Raw genomic sequence first — 22442 nt, 5'->3', positions numbered from 1 at the left:
CCTTTTGATAAGCCTTCATTTTCAATGTGGCACTATTTTCATATTGCAAGAACAGCATGATTTCAATTTTTATGTTTCATTAGAACAAAATAAAGTCTCGTAAGGATCAAGCAATATATATCATAAATAAATATGCATTTCAATATGTTATTACTTTGGTAGCTCCTCTTTAAACATAAAAAAAAGTGAAATTTGTTAAATTTGACTGTATGATTGGGTAAGGAAATATCTTGAGTTTAGAGATTCCTAATCTTCACTGTACCATTTATCTTGATCAGAAACAAAGACATAATTCACATGATGTTTATAAGCATGTATTTGAAAGATTTCATTTGTTGTTCTTTGGTTGGTTGATTGAACCTTTTACTAAGTTGGTAGAGGGAAATCCTGGTGAGGAAACGTTATAAAAAAACAAAACAAAACAGTACCTGCTCTATAGCTTGTCATCTGAGACAGCTGGTGTGCGTGAAAGGCAAAATTCAAATTTAGGTTTTCCTGGCTTCATGGACAGCTCTCTACAAGGCCATGCTTACTTTTTTGCTTGAGTTTGAATATGTGTGTATATATGTGTGTGAAACCAGATTTTTCTCTTATTTGTGTTCCCTAAATTTTTTTAGACAATTGACAAATACTCTTTGATTGTTACAAAAGATGTAATTAAAATATGGCCAGAGTTTGATCACATTTATGTGGTTGGTTTACTAAGCAAAGACTTGATAAAAAAGAGATTTTCTTCAAGAGATAAGGGTGTGTGTATGTGCGTGTGGACTCATGGGTGTATGTATATATGTGTGTCTATGTATGTGTATGTGTGTTCCAAGATTTCCCCCTATTTTCTCCTATTTTATTATGTTTAAAACTTGGTGTTATTATTATTATTTTTTTTATTTGGGAGGAGAAAAAGGTGGGGCAACTATCTTCAAGATTAAAATGCTTGTTTCAAGAATGATATATATTTAATCATGCTGGATCATATTGGTCATTTTTAGAGAATAATATGTGATATGACAATTTCATAATTAATTATTTTCTTTTTTGTTTGTTTCTGACAGTTACCCTGCTGTATGTGAATTCTTACAGCACAATAACTTGTTATCTATACTCCGAGCTCATGAAGCCCAAGATGCAGGGTAAGTGATTTCTAGGATTTTAAGAAATGGCCTTTGACTCTTCTTCCCTTTTTGGGGGGGGCTGGAGAATTGGGAGTATGGATTTGGATCAATGTAGACAATATCAAACATTTTTGTTGTGATTAGCTTTGCCAAACAGTTTATTGCTATTATAAAAAACACAGCACTTTAGAAGAGTGGGGGAGGGTTACTTTGAGGAATAAAGATTTTCCCAAAAGTCTTAGTGCAGTTTGATCTTTTAATAGCTTAAAACTACACCAGAACTTTTGGGTACCCTTTTAGGATGTAAAGATGATATAAAACAAAAGCTGTCAAAAACAATTTGTACTGTTCCAGTACTATTTATATATAATGATAATTAATTGACATTTATTTATAGAATCTTTTTAGAGTTTACAAAATTCTTCCCATACGTTGTCTCATTTAAACCTCACAAACACTGTGAAGTGAGTTCTATAAGCCTTATCACTCCTACAAAAGAAACTGAAGCCCAGTGAAAAATTAAATGAATTATTCAGGGTCACATAGTTAGTTACTATCTGATGGACCTTCAGACCCAGGCCTTGATGACTCAAAGTCAAGCACTGTCCAATAAGGCACAGTGCCTTACAAACCATACTATTTTCTGATCCCTAATATCTTTCTGCTCTGTTCTGCCCTAATTTCATGTATGCAACAAGCTATTCTTCCTTTGTTAGGAAGAGTTACTGTTCTTGTACCCCATCTTACTTCTTTAGTTTTGTTTTTTTTTTTCCCCTTCTTTTTTATGGTACAGCTTAAGTGGTTTTTTCTAAACAATACCACGGCTATCATTCCTCCCTCTTAGAGTTTTTCTGTGTGAATTTGATAACAGGAAAACTTGTATTCTCTTTATATACATATAAATGCATACACACATACATATATTCATATAAGAATATACACACAGATTTACCTAAAATATACCATACATAATGTTCTATCTATACAAATAACTATATATACATATACATTTATGTTTATATACATCTATTTGGGTACATATGGTATATATGTGTAAATTTATACATATATACATATTGCTCATAAGTATCTTGAAGAAGATTGTTTTTCATCTTTATGAATTTATTGTTTTGTATATAGTATGCACTGAACAAGTATTGGATTTATTTTTCCATTTGTGTCCCTAACACTTAGCTTAGTATTTGGACATAATCAGCACTCAATTAATGTTGTATTCATTATTTTTTTTTTTAGTTAAATGCAAAGGTAAGAGATAATATTTCCCAAATAAAATACATATTTATACATAGAATTGAACAAATATCGTGTTGAATATTCAAGTAACTTGTATAACCCAGAAGTCTGAGAAACTTTATGGTAATGAATGACTTTCCAAAGTATGAGTGCCTACACAAGCTTCCTACTTTTGCCTTGGTGGAATAGTAATATAACTAGATATCAGTGGTTTGAGATAATCTGACATCTGTGATCAGTCAGCATGCATTTATTAGATATTTATTACATGCCAGGCACTGTGGTAGGCTATTATGGGGCTTGGGAAGGGCAGAAAGACAAAAATGAAATAGCCTCTGCTCTCCAGAAGCTCAATCAAATCACATTCCAAATTCTAATCACAATCAGGTCATTTCATTCAATAAAATATTGGGCACAAGATGAAGGAAAGAACATGTGTCTTCCTGAAACTGAAGAATTAGTTTTGTTGCTGAATTCTGATTGAGATTTTTTTCTTAATGGATCATGTCATTCTGGCCAAGAAAATCATCACCTAGAGAGCATTTATTCTGAAAATATCACTTCACTGAAACAAAGTACCAGTGATTTGGTCATGGCAGAAGCTTGGGAGTGGATATGAGGAAGTCCTTTCCTATTATATCTATCATTAGCCCTTGACTAAGATACTAAGGAGGGGAAAAAAAGCTTATATTGGGAAGAAACATGCATTCAAGAACCATTCTATTACAGAATATCTATTAAAGCTCAAAAGCCCAGCACCTGCATGCCTTTTAGAAGTTGTGAGTCACTTTGGCAGAGAGCCTGAATGAAATTAGTCTGATTACTGTGCCTGGGTCTTCACTTGTTTTTATGGAGGAGTTTGTCAAATTGGATTTTTTTCAATTGAACAAGTATTGTTGAGTGCTACTAAGGGTGAGATGGAGTAGTTGATGCAATAGAGTCATTGCAATAACTTCAAGCAGTCTTTTTTTCCTTTTGAAACAGTTATTTACTGTCACAGCCTGTTTGTAAAATCATGGGCCTAAAAATGAAAAAGACTGTCTTACTCATGCAATATTTTGCTCATTCACAAACACAAGGTAAATGTTTTTTAGAGATTTCCAAAAGACTAGAAAGATTTTCTTCCTGGATTGGCATCAGTTTTCTTAAGTTCAAAGAAATAATATGAAGATATCTTGAAATTATATTGTATCTTCAACAACAATACTATATGATGATCAATTCTGATGGATGTGGCCATTTTCAACAATGAGATGAACCAAATCAGCTCCAATAGAGCAGTAATGAATTGAACCAGCTACACCCAGCAAAAGAACTCTAGGAGATGACTATGAACCACTACATAGAATTCCCAATCCCTCTATTTTTGTCCTCCTGCATTTTGGATTTCCTTCACAGGCTAATTGTACACTATTTCAAAGTCTGATTCTTTTTGTACAGCAAAACAACTGTTTGGACATGTAAACATATATTGTATTTCATTTATACTTTAACATATGTAACACGTATTGGTCAACCTCCCATTTGGGGGGGGGGGAAGGGGGGGAAAAATTAGAGCAAAAGGTTTGGCAATTGTCAATGTTGTAAAATTACCCATGCATATTTCTGGTAAATAAAAACTATTTTAAAAAATGATATTGTATCTCATCTAATAAGATTTTATGTTTTTACTAGATAATTCAGTAAAAATTAAGAACAGTTTGCCTGCCAAAAATAACTAGCAGGAGATACCTAAGGGTAAATAAGATTTCGTTTGCAAGGCAATACTTTGCAATAAATTTTCTAGATTGATATTTCCAAAAGCTACTCCCCAAATAGTAGCAAAATATTTTTTTCACCACAGTGGAAGAAAGCATACATCTACCACTTCTTTTGATTATTTGAAAAATAAAAATCATTATTCTTGTATTCAGGAAAGTAAAATAGCAACATCATTGATGTGTTTTCAAAAATTCCTCATATCCAATTTCATTACAGATTGATTAAATATTATCCTATTAAAAGAATTATTTTTTGATCCATAGAAGCCAGAAAGAATGAAAAGTAGATGAATATAAGTTGAAAATCTAAATTTGTGAATCTTGAATATGGTTAGATATTCTTTTTGGGAGGCAAATTGCTATTCAGGAAAAGATTGTTTATGGACAAGGTTATCTCAGTAGTGCATCTGTAAATCTGGAGAATAACTGGCTTGTGCATTAGTGATCTGACTTGATATTGCAATGTCAACAGTATCTGTGGCTTTCTGAAGAGAATATTATGTAAGAAGCCATTCTATATAAAGTGTGTCCTATGACCTCTAAAATATAATAATCATAGGAAAATTCTTCCCCAGATTCTGAGATTAGAGTTTATCAGCCAACTTAAAAGAGAAATTGTTTTGTTGTTAGTAAAATGGCCCTCATTTTACTAACAGTATTTGAATCCTTTTCTGCTATTCATTGCCAAATCTATAATTCGGTATTGTTTTATATATATATATATATATGTATATATATATATATATATATATATATATATATATATATATATATATATATATATTTTTTTTTTTTTTAAACAGCCTTCTTTCTAACTTAGAATTTTCTTGTTTTCAGGTATCGCATGTATAGGAAAAGCCAAACAACTGGCTTCCCTTCTCTAATTACAATCTTTTCAGCACCAAATTATCTAGATGTGTACAATAACAAAGGTAAGTCACTTAGATGCTCTTGAATCTTTAGGAGCATGTACTACATTTCATTTTAGTCTTTGCTTTGTAAAGGTATATTAAGCTAACATATACTTGTATCTTGTTGCATCATAGTGTCTTTATTTAACCATGCTTTATTTTTTGGTCATTTAACTACTCATTGCACCCAGGACATTTCACAGGCCTCTGAAGTTACAGATGAAATATCAATCTAGATGCATGCATTGCTAGAGGGAACTTTGTTATTGTGAGTTTGTAGTAACAATGAATTCATTAAAAAAAAGTCATTGCTTTTTCTTTCCTTTGTTTTCCCTTTGTATTTATTTAATCTGTACAATTATATATTTGTGTGTGCATGTGCACATTGCAATGTATATGTGTGGTTGTGGACATATTTCATGTATACATGTTATGCATGTGTGCACACTATATACACATGTCTGTATATATTGTTTTGCAAACATTTCTGTGCATTGCATCTGCATATACATAACATTTGCAAACTGCAAATATGTACATGTGCACAATAGAACATACCACGTGCCCATATGCAAACATGTGTGTGAATATAATGTACATGCATATATACAAAAGCAAAGCAGATATAGATGCAGATAAATATGTATATAGCTAATGATTATATAAATACAGATACCCTAGATAGATATAACCTTTTAAAGGGTATGGAGAGAGAGAGAGAGACAATGAGATTCATATGAACATGAGATCTCATAAAACATGAGACCTATTTTAGTTTAGTTCTATAGTAGTAAAATAATATAATGACATTTATATAGTGCTTTAAAGTTTGGAAAGTGATTTGTAGATATTACCACATTTTGATCCTTATTACAACCTAATAAGTGCAATTATTATCTCAATTTTGAAGAGAAAGAAATTTATTCACACAGTGGTTAGGTGGCTTGCCCAGGATCTTGGATAAGTGTTTGAAGTAGTAATTGAACTCAAATCTTCCCAATTCTAGCTACTATGTCATGTAGTTGAACTTGGAGTCAAAAGAGCTGGATTCAAATTCCCATTCTGCCACTTAATTGTTATCTGATCAGCAGAAAGCAAAGAGTTTACTCTTTGAATTGACATGACATTTTTAAAATTTCATGTATATTGTTAACACTTTTCCTGTCACTTTCTTAAGTCCAGATAATTAAAACAATAAACCAAACTCTGATTTGTAACAGTTTTTCATTTTAAAGGTGTAAATGAAGATTTACCAGATTGAGAGAGGCAATAGGAGCCTGTACCAGTACATCCGATTTGAACTAGCACTTCTCTCTGACTCAGATTCTTCTTCTATATAATAAAAAGATTAAGTTTTAGGTTTTAAAGAATCCTTTCTACTCTAACATGCTTTAATTCTCTATCCTCATTAGTTTCTAGGAGTTTTTTTTAATGGTTGATTCCTTTGAAATCAATACAGAATTAACAAGAGGTAAAGGAAAGACTTTTTACAAATAGAAACAGTTGTCGTGATTGTAAATCAGCTGCTCTACAAACACAAGCCCAACAGCACATTAGGAACTGTCAGGATATTGTTCGCTGTCATTTTTAAAATATTTCTCTAATAAATGAAATACTAATTTTTGTTTTAAAGAATTTCAGCAGATGCTTCCTTTGAGCAGTAAAGAAAAACAGCTATCACTTTAGGTTACTTCAAATGAATTGGCTTTGCATCCTATATGAGAAATCTTACCATGTAAAGAAATCCCGGAACCTTATATAACAATAGTAATAGCTAGCATTTATTCAGGACTTTGCAAAGCACTTAACATATATTTGGCTCATTGGAGCCTTCCTCCAGCTCTAATGAGATAAATACCACAGTATTTATAATCCCTATTTTACTGAGGATAACTTTCTCAGAATCATACTACTAGTACATACAGGTCTAGTATTCTGTTGAATACACTTTCATCTCTTTATGTGTTGGACTTCTGAGACTATACAAAAAGTCACCACTGCAGCTTTGAGGAATAGTTCTGGGGTTACTAATGTCTAAGTAGAAAATGGAATCCAAGCTACTGCCTTGTGTGTTCATGATGTGAAGAGGAAACTTCTGAGGAATCCCCTCTTACCCCATATTTTGCTAGTTTTCCAGCCTTTTTTAAGGGAGAAGTCACTAGTGATGGCCAGGTAATTATATGTTTTCTTGAATATTATTTCTTGCTATTATTATCAGTCTTGCTAGCCTTATAATAAAAGGTAGAAATTCAGCGGGTTTTTTTTCTGTTTAATAGAGAAGGAAAAGTCACAACAAAGCAAGTTGGCTGGCAGGTTTGTAACAAAATTAGTCTTCTCAATATTACCCTTAATAAATCCAAATGGTCTCTCAAGGTCCTTTTCAACTTTCTGATTTTGTGTTTTACCAAAATTTTATATAAGAATATTTTTGTTACTTTTTTGGTAGTCACTGTCAAAGCTTTTATAACTCTGCCATAATTGCCATAATAAAATATTTTTAAAGAGCAAAATGTCCCTTTTAACCCAAATCACTACACTTATTTTAAAATTAGAGAAAATCAGTTAAAAAAGTAAAAAAAATTGGATTTTTCCCTCTTTGTCCAATAAGATGAAATGATTATATGCCAATCTAAGTTTAGAGACAGGCTGGGTAGTTGATGTAATTGTGAGAAAAGATGAGGTATCAAGTCTCGTTCTGCAACTTGAGGATCTGTGATTCTGGCATTATGTTCTCTTGCCTTGTGGGTGAAGACACTTCTCTAAGGAAGGGAATAAAAGCATTGCAATTTTGAAATCTCTCCAAAAAAACAAAAGAATTCTCTGGAGACAAAAAGACAGACTGATCAGAGAGAGAGGAGAGAAAGATGCTCATTTCAATGAGAGCATAATTTTAATAGGCTTTTGTGTAAAATCTCTGAAGCACTTTAAAGCTATTATGCTAACGTTGTGTACTGTATATGGGGGTGGAAGCCATTTATTCATTGCTAAAAGTAAGAGTTAGTATATTTGAATAAAATTAATGTTAACCAGAGTAAAGAAACAAGTCACAAAATTGCTTTGCCAGCAACTTCAAAGAAGAGCCAACAAGAAGATAACAGCAAAAAGTATGAGCTTCAGAGAACACAGTGTGAGTCTTAGCAACATAGATGAATTTAAGAAAAATTTGAAATTGCAAACATGGTAATTGTGATATGATGTTATTTTTTCCTAACACCTCTTGCAGAGTTCTTGGAAAAGTGGGAAAAATGTTAAATAGGGTTTTTTCCTTAGAATTTAACACCTAATGAGAGCCATAATCAACACCAACAGAGTATTCCAGGCAGATTATCTTTCCAAAACTCATCCTATGCATTCCATTGTCTATTTCCCTAGGAAATATGGTTCATATCTTAAATCTTGACTACTGAAAGATTCTACTAACTGATCTTTTTACTTCCATTCTCTCTTTACTCTCCCACCTCTTTTTGCACAACAGTTACTTTGGTCTTCCTAAAACAATGTTTTTAATATGTTAAGCCCTTAAATCATATAGTAGGATCACAGAATGGTAGTGCCAGAAGGAACTCCAAGGAATTATTCAGTTCAACCCTCTTGTCTTACAAATGAGGAAACCAAGAGAATAACTGATTTTTCCAAGGAGTTACAAACTTCAGAAACTTTCAGTGGTTTGCTATTACCTATACAAAGACTCCAAAGTCTTATATGTAGCCTTACATTCAAGACCTGAAACTTTCTAGTTTTATCTCTTTTCCTCCTTACATGAACTTTTCATACAAAGAAAAGTAGGCTACTAATTCCCTTCAGCATATATTCCTGTTTCCACATATATAACACTTTTCATTTCCTATATTGTAATAATCTTATCTCCACAATAGACTGATAATTTTTAAAGGCAGATCAAGCATCATACATTCTATAAAGGATACAAGTAATAATTGTGTTTCTTGAAATTGATTGATCTAGAAATTAAAACCAAAGATGCACCTAGTAATGAATATAATTCTAAAGATATTTTTCTCAACACATTTGGATTATTATTATTATTTTTTGAGCATTGACTCTCTTCACCTCCATTACCTGCAAACTTGATAGAAAGTTTGTGTTATGTTTATAATGTGTTGCCTGGTGAATTGCAGTACTCTTGTGTTCTCTTTATAGCAGGGAACTTACTTGTGTCAGGGATTCCTTGGTTAGTCTGATCAAGCTTGAGGACCCTTTCTCAGAAGAATGTTTTTAAATGCAAAGAAAACCAATTATCTTAAAATGCAGTTATCAAATATTAAAACTCACATGCATACACACATAAAATTCATAGATCATAGATTAAGAATGCCTTTCCTTTTGGGGCATTCCAGTGCTAGACCTTACCTTAGAGCTCATTGGGAGTTGAATAGCTGTACTATTTTTTGTGAAAAAGATAAATAGGAAAATTAAAGCTCCAGTGATTTATTAAAAAAATTATTCATTAATACATACTCAACTTCACCACCATTCACAGATGCAGAAGAAAAGAGAGCTGACTGAATTTGTATTTCCCTGTGATAACCAGGTTTCCATAATGCAAGAGAATTAGCAAGAGGGCAGGCTATTTATATAACATCAAAGGTTTTCGTAGAATAATATATCTGTATGTGGTTATAATTTTATTTATTTTACTAAATGCCTACTATATTAGACTATGTGTAAATATATGTCTATGTATTCACCTATACATATGTTAAAAGAGAGAAATAAAAATGTCTTAAAATTAATTTTATATTAAGAATAAAGCCTATAAAACTTTAATATAGTAGAAGATAAAAAATCAAGAGAGGCAGCATGGTTCAGTGGGAAAAATGCTGAATTTAGACTCAAAGAGAATATGGTTTAATTCTCAGCTCTACCATATACTAAGCCTTGTGATCTTTGTCAGTCATTTAATCTCAAATTCAAATAAGGAGGTTGGGCTAGATGACCTTTAAGGTTTCTTTCAGCTATAAATATCTGATTCTTTAATCTTATACCTATATTTTAGATAGATAAAGGAAAGGAAGAGTCAAACCAAGTCATCAAGAGTTTATTAAATATTTAATATATACCAGGCACTGTGCTATGAGTTGGGAATACAAAGAAAGGAGAGACAGACAAACAGACATTTAGGAAAGAGAAAATTGCAAACTCAGAGTTTGTTTGAATAAATTCTGATCTACAGACATTATTATATTAATATCTTCATTTTACAGATGATAAAACTGAGGGTCAGAGAGGTTAAGTGATTTACTCATCATCTCACCCCAGATGCTTGAGATGGCATTAACATGCAGGACTTTCTTATGCTGTGCTGCATTGCCTCTAACAAATTAACTGATATTGTTCTTTCTTATTAAAAAAGAGAAAAAGAAAAAAGAAAAAGAAAACATTGTGCTGTAGATTTTTTAATGAGAAAATAAGATGAAAATGCCAAATATAAGGATTTTAATTCTTTCATGTTTGTATAAGCTTAGAGATTCTTGAAATTCTGATTTTTTTTTCCTTTTTTTTATTATTATAGCTTTTTATTGACAAAACATATGCATGGGTAATTTTTCAAAACTGACCCTTGCAAAAACTTCTGTTCTAAATTATCCCCTCCTTCCCTCTCTCCTCTCCCCTAGATAGCATATATTCCTATACATGTTAAATATGTTAAATACAATATATGTATACATATTTATACAGTAATCTTGTTGCACAAGAAAAATCAGATTTAGAAAGAAGGTAAAAATAATCTGGGAAGAAAAACAAAAATGCAAGCAAACAATAACAGAAAGAATGAAAATGCTATGTTGTGGTCCATACTCATTTCCCAGTATTTTTTCACTGGGTATAGCTGGTTCTGTTCATCACTGATCAATTGGAGCTAATTTGGATCCTCTCATTGTTGAAGATAGCCACTTCCATCAGAATTGATCCTCATCAAATGAATCAATGTAGAAGTGTATGAACTCCTGGTTCTGCTCATTTCACTTAGCATCAGTTCATGTGTCTCCAAGTCTCTCTGTATTCATCCTGCTGGTCATTTCTTACAGAACAATAATATTCCATAACATTTATATGCCACAATTTACTCAGCCATTCTCCAATTGATGGGCATCCATTCAATTTCTACTACAAAAAGGGCTGCCACCAACATTTTTGCACATACAGGTCCCTGTCCCTTCTTTAACATCTCTTTGGGAGATAAGCCCAGTAGTAACATTGCTAGATCAACTGTGCTAGATCTGTGCTAAATACACAGTTTGATAATTTTTTGAGTATAGTACCAAATTGCTCTCCAGAATGGTTGGATCCATTCACAACTCCACCCACAATGTATTAGTGTCCAAATTTTCCCACATTCCCTCCAACATCTGTCATTATCTTTTCCTGTCATCTTATCTAGTCTGACAGGTGTGTAGTGGTACCTCAGAGTTGTCTTAGTTTGCATTTCTCTGATCAATAATGATTTGGAACTCCTTTTCATGTGAGTGGAAATAGTTTCAATTTCACCCTCTGAAAATTGTCTGTCCATATCCTGTGTCCATTTATCAATTGGAGAATGGCTTGATTACTTATAAATTAGAGTCAATTATCTATATATTTTGGAAACGAGGCCTTTATCAGAACCTTTAGCTGTAAAAATGTTTTCCCAGTTTATTGCTTCCCTTCTAATCTTGTCTACATTAGTTTTGTTTGTACAAAAGCTTTTTAATTTGATATAATCAAAATTTTCTATTTTGTGATGAATAATGATCTCTAGTTCTTGTTTGGTCACAAATTCCTTCCTCCTCCACAGGTCTGAGAGGTAAACTATCCTATGTTCTTCTAATTTATTTATAATTTCATTCTTTACATTTATTATGAACCCATATGGTGTTAAGTGTGGGTCAATGCCTTGTTTCTGCCATACTAATTTCAAATTTTCCCAACAATTTTGTCAAATAGTAATTCTTACCCCAAAAGTTGGCATCTTTGGGTTTGTCAAACACTAGATTTCTATACTTATTGACGATTTTGTCCTGTGAACCCAACCTATTCCACCGATCAACTAGTCTATTTCTTAGCCAATACCAAATGGTTGTGGTGACTGCTGCTTTATAGTATAGTTTTAGATCAGGTACAGCTAGGCCACCTTCATTTGATTTATAAATTTTTCAAAAAACATTTCAGTACCTACCACATCCATTCTGTGGTGATTCTCATATTTCTTCCTTTTCTTTCTTCCCTTTCTTTCTTCCTTCCTTTTCTTTCTTTCTTTCTTTCTTTCTTTCTTTCTTTCTTTCTTTCTTTCTTTCTTTCTTTCTTTCTTTCTTTCTTTCTTTCTTTCTTTCTTTCTTTCTTTCTTTCTTTCTTTCTTCCTTCCTTCTCTTTCTTTCTTTCTTTCTTTCTTTCTTTCTTTCTTTCTTTCTTTCTTTCTTTCTTTCTTTCTTTCTTTCTTTCTTTCTTTCCTTCTTTCTTCCTCTCTTAAAGATGCTCTATCTTGTTAGCTTTTAGAATTTTTCCACTAAGGACATTCAGAACTTGTTTTTTTTTTTTTTTTTTCCACAATTACACACATGAGTGGTATCTTTTTTTTTTTTTTTTTTTTTTTTTTTTTTGGTAATAACTTTATAGACTAAATGAAATTAAGCCATGGACTAGAACCAATCCATGGACTAGACTTTTCCTTCACTGAAGTTTTCTACCCTTCCATCAGACCGAATTGATCATTATGGTGATTAGGTATTACATGATTCAAAGTATCCCCTAGCACTTTTAATGATTCAAATCATCTCTTTTTGTTGAACGCATACTTAAATGTGCATATTATTTAAATATTTGTTTGGCATATACAAACAACCACAGATCAAATTTCCATGACCAAATTGATGGAGGCAATATAGGCACCATCAACAGAAGAACCATTTCACAACTTTCCAAAAAGATGCCTTACGTTTACGTGGTAAACTACACTTGAATTTCTAATTCTTAGAAATAGCCATTAATAACATTTTCCTTCTTAAAAGCAGGATATTTACCTGTTACTTATCTCTATGAGGACTAGAATCAATGGAAACATGTATGTTCAATGGAGAGAAAATAAGATTTTTCCAAGGAAAATTCTAGTCTATTTTTTGGGGATTTAGGCATTTCATCTCCTTGGAGATTTGAGTCATTCATAATAATTTCTTTGAATACAGAAAAATGACAAGCAGAAGTAGATATTTGAGACTCAAGAGGAATGGCTCAATTTGGTCATAAACCCAGAGGGTAATGAGGTTTTTCAGTAAAATGTTTTTCCAAAGCTTTTTGCTCCTATGATATATAATATAGCATATTAATTTGCTTGTGCTGGTAATTGCCTTTTTCTTTTTCATCCTGAGTGATACAGTTTGGTGCAATTATTTTTTTAAGCATTTGTTATTCAGTAATTTACTATAATATGAAATGTTTCCCATCCTCCAGTCTCAGTAGTTTGCACATAATATTTGATTTCATCTCTGCTAAATAGTGCTATATAAGAAAGATTTTGGAGTGGCATATTCATTCTGCTGTGATGTTGCTCACATTTTTATTTTTCAAGTCACTTTTCAGGTAATTCTACTTAACTTTCATAAGAGGAAAAGAAGTCTTTGAAATGAAGTGTTATTTGTTTCTTTAAAATTATCCTTGAGTGCAGCATATTCAAATACATAAATTATTAATACAGTGTAAGTTAGAGTAGCTTTTAGGTTATCCTAAAATAAATAATTCATTTCTCCCATTTTTAAAACTATCCCCCAAAGCACCAATGTGTTTCTGTTTCTGTTTTTCCAGCTGCACTATGAGAATGGGTCAGGAACACTGCTGGAGGCCTCTTTCTAAACAGTTTTAGTTTCAGTTCTGAACTCTACTTGCTTTCTTTTTAAATATTAATTAATGGGAAGGGGGGGAAATGAAAAAAGACATCACCCATTGAGATTTTATACTCTGATCACCCTTTAATCCTTTGACTCTTAACTAAACATTGATTAGTTGGACTCTTGAAACACATTGATATGTTTATGTGTTTGACTTAAAGTTGATGAGTTGTTGTATAGATTTCAACTAGGTATTTGACCAAATATCTCATGATATCCTTGTAAGAAAGATGGAGAAACATTGTTTGGATAATTAAGCAGGTAGTTATATGTCTGGTTGAACGAACAGAACCAAATAATGTATCAATATCAGTTTGATGAGATGCCTATAGTAGAGTGTCTCTGACAGTCTGTTCTTGCTGTTATTCTATTCAACATTTTTAAAATGAATATTTCAATGAAATGCTCTTCAGATTTTAGAGTAACATGAACCTGGAAGGGTCAACTATAATTTTTTTCTGTGACAAATACAAAATTCTTGACAGGCCAGAAGTCTGCTAAATCTAATAAGATAAATTTAAAATGGATAACTAAATTCAAAAATTCAAGTGTACATGTATAGAATGGGGATATGTGGCTAGAATATAGTTCATATAAAAATACATACTATATACTGAACTATAAGCTCCGTGTAAGATAATAGTATGACATGTTAGCCAGAAAGTCTCATGCTATCTTCAGTTATATCAATAGAAGAATGGTATCTAAAACAAAGGAGGTAATAGTATCGCTACATTATAATTTGATCAGACTACATCTGTAGCATTGAATTCAGTTCTGGAGGCCACATTAAAAAGCAAAACAAACAAACAAAACTAAAAAAAACAAGACTAGGATAAGGTGATTGGATTTGTGAAAGGAATGAACATCATGCTGTACAGAGATCCATTTAAGAAAAAAAGAATATTTAGCTTATAGAAGATTTAACAGTGACAATATGATAGGTCTGTTTAACTATTTGAATGGGCTATCAGTTGTATAAAAAATTAAACCTATACTACCTTCCCCTAGAAAACCCTAAGCATAAATAATAAGCATAAAAGCATAAATTAGACAAAAAATTAGACTCAATATAAAAAAATGTTCTTAGCAATGCATATAGTTCAAAGCAGACTAGGCTCTGTATTCTAATTTGGAAGCCTTCAGACATCAAGAATATGATTACTTGTCAGATCTATTGTGTATTTGGGGAGGGAGAGTATGGAGAAGTATGAGAACTCTTGCAACTCTGAAGTTTTGTTGGTTAGTTCTTTGTTCTTTATTCTTTGCTTTTGTTTTTTGAAGGTTATTGAGCACCAAAAGAATGAATAGTGCTTTGGATACATATTAAGAAAAAAAAAAAACTTTCTAGACTCAATGGAGCTTCAAATTTTAGATTAGTTGACATAGGTGTAGCACTGGTATAGAAATGTACCCAAGTCCCCACTAACACTGTAAAAAGTAAAATAGTAAGTCAACCAAGTAACAGCTCAGAGGCAAAACTGTCTTAGAGATCTCATCTAAAAATTTAGAGCATGTTATGCCTTAGGGCTGGATTTTAAATATAATTTTAAAAATTAAAAAAAAACTTATCACATTACAAAATGATAGCGATGTTTTTAATATCTAGTGCCTTTGTACAATTGCTGTAGTTACATTTTTTTTGAAGCTAAGGTTGTTATATTGAGGCTATATTGTTATATTGTTGCTATATTGTTTCTAGGAACAGTTAATCAGTCAAGAGCTAGGATTACCATGTCCCTTTTTTTTCCCACTTGATAGCAGCTTAAAGGTGGTCATAGAGAGCTTTTTCTATGCCTTTCATTCATAAGATTGCTCAGTTTTAAGTGACTTGCATATTGTTTGCATGTGTATAGAGGATCATAAGGTTTAGAGCAAGATGGAAATTTAGCATATGGTCCTACCCATATTTACAATTCTATTCACTTCACTTCAACATTCATTTCAGTTTATTTTACTTTATTTTATTTTATTTTATTTTTACAAAAATTTTATGCATAGGTAATTTTTCAGCATTGACAATTGCAAAACCTTTTGTTTCAACTTTTCCCCTTCTTCCCCCCCACCCCCTCCCCCAGATGGCAGGTTAACCAATACATCAACATTCATTTCTTAAACTACTCTGTGCCATGCAGTGTAATAGGGCCTTGACTTATAATTATAAAGAATGAGATATTTCATAGACTCTAGGATCTTGCATTCCAGTGCCAAGGAGGAGAAGAGGCAGAAATACATACATACACAGACATAAACACAAACACATGCACAAAGAGAGACAGACAGAGAGAGAGAGAAAACAAAAAGGAACAAAATAAATAGAAAATAAAGATTAGGTAGCTAAACATTTAACAAGGTAGTTTTAACCACCAGTAGAAAAGAAATAGTTGGATAAATCAGGAAAGGCTTTGTGTATAAGGTAGTGCTTCAATTATGCCTTGAAGGCACAGTATAAGGCAGATGTGAGGCAAGAATGCGTTGCAAACGTATAGGATTATCAATATAAGGGAAAAGTCATGGACATGAAAGATGGAATGTAGGTGAAGAACAGAGACAGAGCAGTTTGACTAGAATGCAGCAAGGGAAATGTATATTGACACTCAAAAGATTGATTGTAACCAGTTTGTGACAGGCTTTAAAAGACAAAAAGGATTACATATTGTATGGTAGATGAAATGGAGAGATGCTGGGGCTTAGTGAGTAGGCAAATAGGTGCTTAAGGGAAAAATTATATGAATGCCAGCTGGCAGAGTGCTGGATTGCTGGAGTCAGAACACCTGACTTCAAATCCCCCCTCAGTTGTATGACGAGTTGTATGACCCTAGTAAGTCACTTATTGTTCCTTATCTCACTTTCCTCTACTATAAAATGATAATAATAATAGCATCGAACTCTCAGAGTTGTTGTGAGGATCAAAAAAAGATATTTATTTTGTTTTTTTAAAAGCACTTAGAAAAGTACCTAGCACATAGTGCTATATTAAATGCTTCTTTATTTTTTTTAAAAACTCTCAGACACTAGTCCTGTGACCATGGGCAAATCATTTAACCTATCTCAGCCTAAATTTCCTCATCTGAAAAATGGAGATAATTATGGCACTTACCTCACAGAGTTGAAATGATAAAGTATTTATGAAGTATTTTGCAAATTTCAAAGTGTTATATAATTTGCACACATACACACACAGACACACACACATATAAACAATGAATCTCTTTCTTATATGTTCAGCAGTGCAGTAGTCAGTCATTCAAATATTCCCCACTTAAAAACACTTGGGTGTCCTGGTTTCATTATCTCATGACAACTCCAATTTACCTGTAAATTTCTTCTCAATTAGTTATAGCTAGTAAAATAATTAATGGGAAATTTTCAGAGGTATGGATCATCTAGATAAATTGCCAAAGGATAGTTAGTAGTATCATAATTGTTACTTCATGATTTTTCCATAAGTCATGTAATAGCTGATAATGAAACTTAAATATAAAGAGGAAAACTTCCTAATAATTAAGGAAAACTTTATAAGCAGAAGTGCAATGAGCCGCTTGTAAGGTATCATCCTTCTGATTGGAAGACTTCATGCAAAGGCTGAAGGGATACTTGTCAAGTGTACTGTAGAAAGGACTCTTGGAAAATTTCCATTTGGATTTGATATCTGAAGTCTCTTCCAATTCTTTGATCCTGTGATAGATTAAATTCTAGGGAAGTAATTTCTAAATAACCAGATTGCAATATTCATCTAACCAGATACCATATTTCCATTTTTTATGTGTAGCTGGTTCATGAAATGAATTTAAGGCAATACTAATTATGTGGCCTTCTGTTGCTACAGATTCTTTAATAATTTTCTCACCCACTACTGTTATAAAAAAAAAAAAATGTATAATTGACCAGAGAGTGAGTGGGTGGGAAGGGCTAGGAGAGTGAGCCGTAAAATGTGAGGCCTGTTGTCATATGCTAGTCAACTCTTAAATTGTCAGACTTGTCAATGCCTTAGGGGTGAAGTGGATTTCTGTTTTAATCTCATGAAAGTTTCATACCTTATTTATCTCCATCTAGCATCACGATCACACGATAATTCTAAAAAATCTTGCCATCTACAAAGAAATTCTTAAATACCTTTAGTATATTTTCGGAATGAAAGAAATATAAGGTTTAATAAAACATGATTCTTGAATTCATGTTGTTTGTAATTTGGTTGAAGAATAGACAAATTGCATATACATTAATATAAATTAATTCACAGTATGTATAAACAAAATGCCACATGAATTTGGGGGGGGGAGAAGGAAGGGGTAACCCTAAGGGAATTTTTGCTGAGTACTGGTTAACATCTGAGTTAGGATTTAAAAATAGAAAGCTATCCAGTAGGCAGAGGGGAAAAGAGAAAGTTCTAAAAGTATAGAGAACATTGAATAAAAGCAAGTTATAATGAAAGCACAGGAGATATAGGGGAAGATGGACAATTTGGCTGATAAGAGTTTATTCTAGGAGCCATGTAAATTAAATCAGGAAATATAAGGAGGTATTAGGCTATGGAAAACCCTCAATATTAGGCTAAATATTTTCAACTGTATTCTTTAGTCATTGGGGATGCATTGTAGGGTTTTGATCCAAGAAGTGGTATGATCAGGTTTTTATATAAGGAAGAATAATATAGCAGTGGTATGGTCTATTTTTTGGAATAATGAGAAACAGAAGATAGGAAAAATCCATTGTAATGATATGTTTAAGAAATATACTAACCATGATCTTGTAACCTTAACTGAATTCAGTATACCCAAATCAGAATCTATAAATAATATACCATTTCATGTTGATTAAAATTTATGGATCAGACAGAATTTAGTAATCAACAAAGCATTGATTAAGGACTTAACATTATGTCATTGTATGTAATACTTACTGTATGTAAGTATTACTGATAATAATAACTAGCATCTAAAAAGGACCTTACAAGTTGCTGTAGGGTGAGAAGGGAGGGAAAGAATTTGAAACTCAATTTTAAAAATGAATGTTGAAAATTATTTTACATGTAAATGGAGAAAAGTAAAATACTATTTTTTTAAAGGGTCTACTATGAGGAAGGTACTATTATTATACCACTGGTTCCCGAGGCAAGATTCATACTCAGGTCTTCCTGGGTCTTCCCATAAAGAAGTTTTAGGAAAACTAGGTGACTCAGTGGATAGAGAGCCAAGTTTGAAGTCCAGAGGATCTGAGTTCAAATTTGACTTCAGACACTTGCTATGTGAGCCTGGGCAAATCACTTTACCTTTTTTAACTAAGATTTTTTTGAGTCATCCACTATCTATTGAGCACAATACTAGACTATACAAACAACAAAGTAAATGAAAAGGTCCTTGTCCACAGAAAAGACATTTGGTAATTCTAGTAACTTGCTTTCCAGAAATAATAATAGCATTAATATTTACCTAGCAATAATAATTACCTTAGAGAGTTATATATAATATATATATAAATCACCTTGTAAACCATTAAGCCCCATGTGACAAATAACTGGTTTTTAAGAAATGTTTTCACATGCCTGTAGAATCTCTAGATATCTCAGATAACAATGCTAAGGGATAAAGACAGAAAGATAAAATAAAAGTCATTCCTACTCTCATGAAGCTTACATTCAGAGAAAGAAAATTTCCCTCTCTGTCAGTTTGTGTTTGTCTCTGTCTCTCTATCTCACACACACACATACACACATGCTCTCTCTCTCTCTCTCTCTCTCTCTCTCTCTCTCTCTCTCTCTCTCTCTCTCTCTCTCTCTCTCTCTCTCTCTCTCTCTATCTCTCTCTGTCTCTCTCTCTGTCTCTCTCTCTCTCTCTGTCTCTCTCTCTGTCTCTCTCTGTCTCTCTCTCTCTCTCTCTCTTTCTTTCTCTCTCTCTCTCTCTCTCATACACACATATACAGTATTTTGTTGTTCATGTCTAACTCTTCATGAGTTTTCATTGGGATTCCTTTGGTAAAGATACTAGAGTGGCTTGCTATTCCCTTCTCTTGCTCATTTTTATAGATGAGGAAACTAAAACAAATAGGACTAAGTGACATACACAGGGTCAGAAATAAGTGTCTAAGGTGATTTTAACTCAAATCTTCCTGACTTCAGGCCCAGCACTCAATGCATTATGCCATCTAGCTGTCTTCATAGTACAAGATGATAGATAGATAGATAGATAGATAGATAGATAGATAGATAGATAGATAGACAGATTAGTCCAGGAGGCTGGTCAAATATGTAGTTATTAGATGACTGGACTCTACATAGAAGAAAGGAGAATAATGTCCAGGAAGCTACATGGTACAGTGGAGAGAGTTTTGAGTCAAGAAGAACTCAGCTCAATTTCTGCCCCAGACACTTATTAGCTATTTTACCCTGACCTTTCTCAGTTTTTTCATGTGTGGATTGAGAATTAATAATAGTAACTACTGGACTGGGATGTGAGAAAATCAAGTGAGGTAACTTACAAAAAGTGCTTTAAAAATCCTAAAATGGTATATATGTAGATGGTAACTATAATTAAATAGGTTTGAAAGCTAGGAAGGAACCAGGTTGTGGAAAACTATAAAGAGGAATAATTGAAAAAGTTTATAATTTGTCCCTGGGGTAATAGGAAGCCACTAAATTTTATTGACTGAAGAGATGACGTAGTCAGAGCTGGCCTTTAGGAAAGTCACTTTGATGGTGTATGAAGAAAAAAGTTAGGAGGAATTCAAGACAGGAAATTAATTAGAAAGCTAATTAAAGAGTTTAAAAGGATATGAACTAGACTAGTGATTGTATGAGAGGAGGGGAAAATATATAAGAGATATTATGGAGATGGAAATTATAAGATCTGCTAACTAACTTGATATTTGACTTGATTAAGAATAAAGGTTTAAAATGATAGCAAGGTTCTGAATTTGGGCCACCAAAAGGATGGTGGTACCTTAATAAAAATAGTAAAAGAGAGGACTGGACTAAAATAGGGGTTCTCAAACTACTGCCCTTGGACCAGATGCAGCCCACTGAGGATGTTTATGCTGCCCGCTGGGTTATGGCAAATGGGCTGAGGGGCAGAGACAGAGCGTGAGTTTTTGTTTTTACTATAGTCCAGCCCTCTAACAGTCTGAGGGACAATGAACTGGCCCCCTATTTAAAAAGTTTGAAGACAACTAGACTAAAAGTTCAAAGGGGGGAAGAAAATTAATTTTGTTTTGGACTTGTTAGTCTGAAATGCTTGTAGTCATCCAGTTTTAAATAACCCATAGCCAAAAGTTTTAAGGTGGGAATTTAAAAGAACTATGAATTAGATATATAGATTTGGGAGTTGTATGCATAAAAATGATAACTAAATACCTGGGATCCAATACAATTACAAAAGGGAAGAATTTAGAAGAGCTAGAGAAGGGGCTGCAGGACAGATCTTTTAATCTGCCATTAGGCATCATGATAGCAAATATCCAGCAAAGAAGAGTGAGAAGATGCAGATTGATGGAAAGGAGAAAAAAAGAATATGTCACAACAATCCAAAGAGGAGAAATTAGCCAGGAGGAAATGGTGGTCAATAGTGACAATTGTTACAAAAATGACAAAGGAAAGAAGATCGAGAATAAGCCATTAAAATGAAAAGATCATTAAGCATTAGACATGGTCACATTGCAGGGGAAAGATACTTCAAATATAATTTACAAATAAGATAAACAACTTGTCAAATAGACTTTTCAAAAGTTCCACCGTGGTTCAACTGGCATAAATGTCTTCCAATCTAGTACTCTTTAGACTATACCATAATTCCTTTCAATATTTTTTCACACATATATGGACGTGAAATAGCATTGACTTTTTGTTTCTTAATTTTCTCTATGTAAAAGACAATAATTTAAAACCCATATGGGATATCTATTAGCAGAACTCTAGAAAGGTTGACCATTAAAAATGTGACTTTTCTCTACAGAAAATATGAGGGATGGAATAAAGTCTTTTAGTGGAGATTTTTCCTCTTTCTCAGAACTGTACACGGAGGAGGTAGCTTTGGATAACTAAGTGTGTCATGCTTACATCCCACCAAGGATGAATGCTTTTCATGCATTTCAGATAATAGTACACTGTTAACACTGTAACTGGTTTTGGTAATGCCAGTCAATGACAGGTGGTATGGGTGGTGATGTGGGAGGTGAGGCACAAAGTTGAACTGTGAATTTCGTGACTTTGGGTGGTTGGGGATGTTTGATTTGGTTTTATCTAAATAGCTTATATGTTATAAGGAGACTATTTAAAATGTGTGACTAGAGATAATGAGGTCACAAATTTAAAGTTGGAAAGAACCTTAGAAGCTGAGCCTAAATCCTTCATTTTTAGGTAAGGAAACTATGGTGAAGAGGCTTACCTTGCCTACATTCACACTGAACATTAGGTAGCAAAGCCAAGATTTTAACCCAAGTATTTTGATTGTAAATCCAGTGTTCTTTTCATTATGCCATGTATATAAGGCATGTTTCTGGAAGAGTAGAGACAGAAGTGGGAAAAAAAGTTGCAAA

General features: G+C 32.8%; 1 protein-coding gene across 3 annotated transcripts in view; it reads left to right on the top strand.

The window, feature by feature from the left end:
- PPP3CA (protein phosphatase 3 catalytic subunit alpha) overlaps positions 1-22442 on the top strand; it is a 336565-nt gene that overhangs the window by 276491 nt on the left and 37632 nt on the right. For all 3 annotated transcript variants that reach the window (XM_074276298.1, XM_074276299.1, XM_074276301.1), the window contains exons 8-9: positions 1053-1130; positions 4964-5058. In XM_074276298.1, coding sequence (XP_074132399.1) covers positions 1053-1130; positions 4964-5058 — 173 coding nt within the window. The remainder of the gene's footprint in view (positions 1-1052; positions 1131-4963; positions 5059-22442) is intronic.

Source organism: Sminthopsis crassicaudata, chromosome 6 (genome assembly GCF_048593235.1).
Source record: "Sminthopsis crassicaudata isolate SCR6 chromosome 6, ASM4859323v1, whole genome shotgun sequence".
Lineage (NCBI taxonomy): Eukaryota > Metazoa > Chordata > Mammalia > Dasyuromorphia > Dasyuridae > Sminthopsis > Sminthopsis crassicaudata.
The sequence above is the reverse complement of the archived record's forward strand: the minus strand, read 5'-3'. Positions and strand labels throughout refer to the sequence as shown.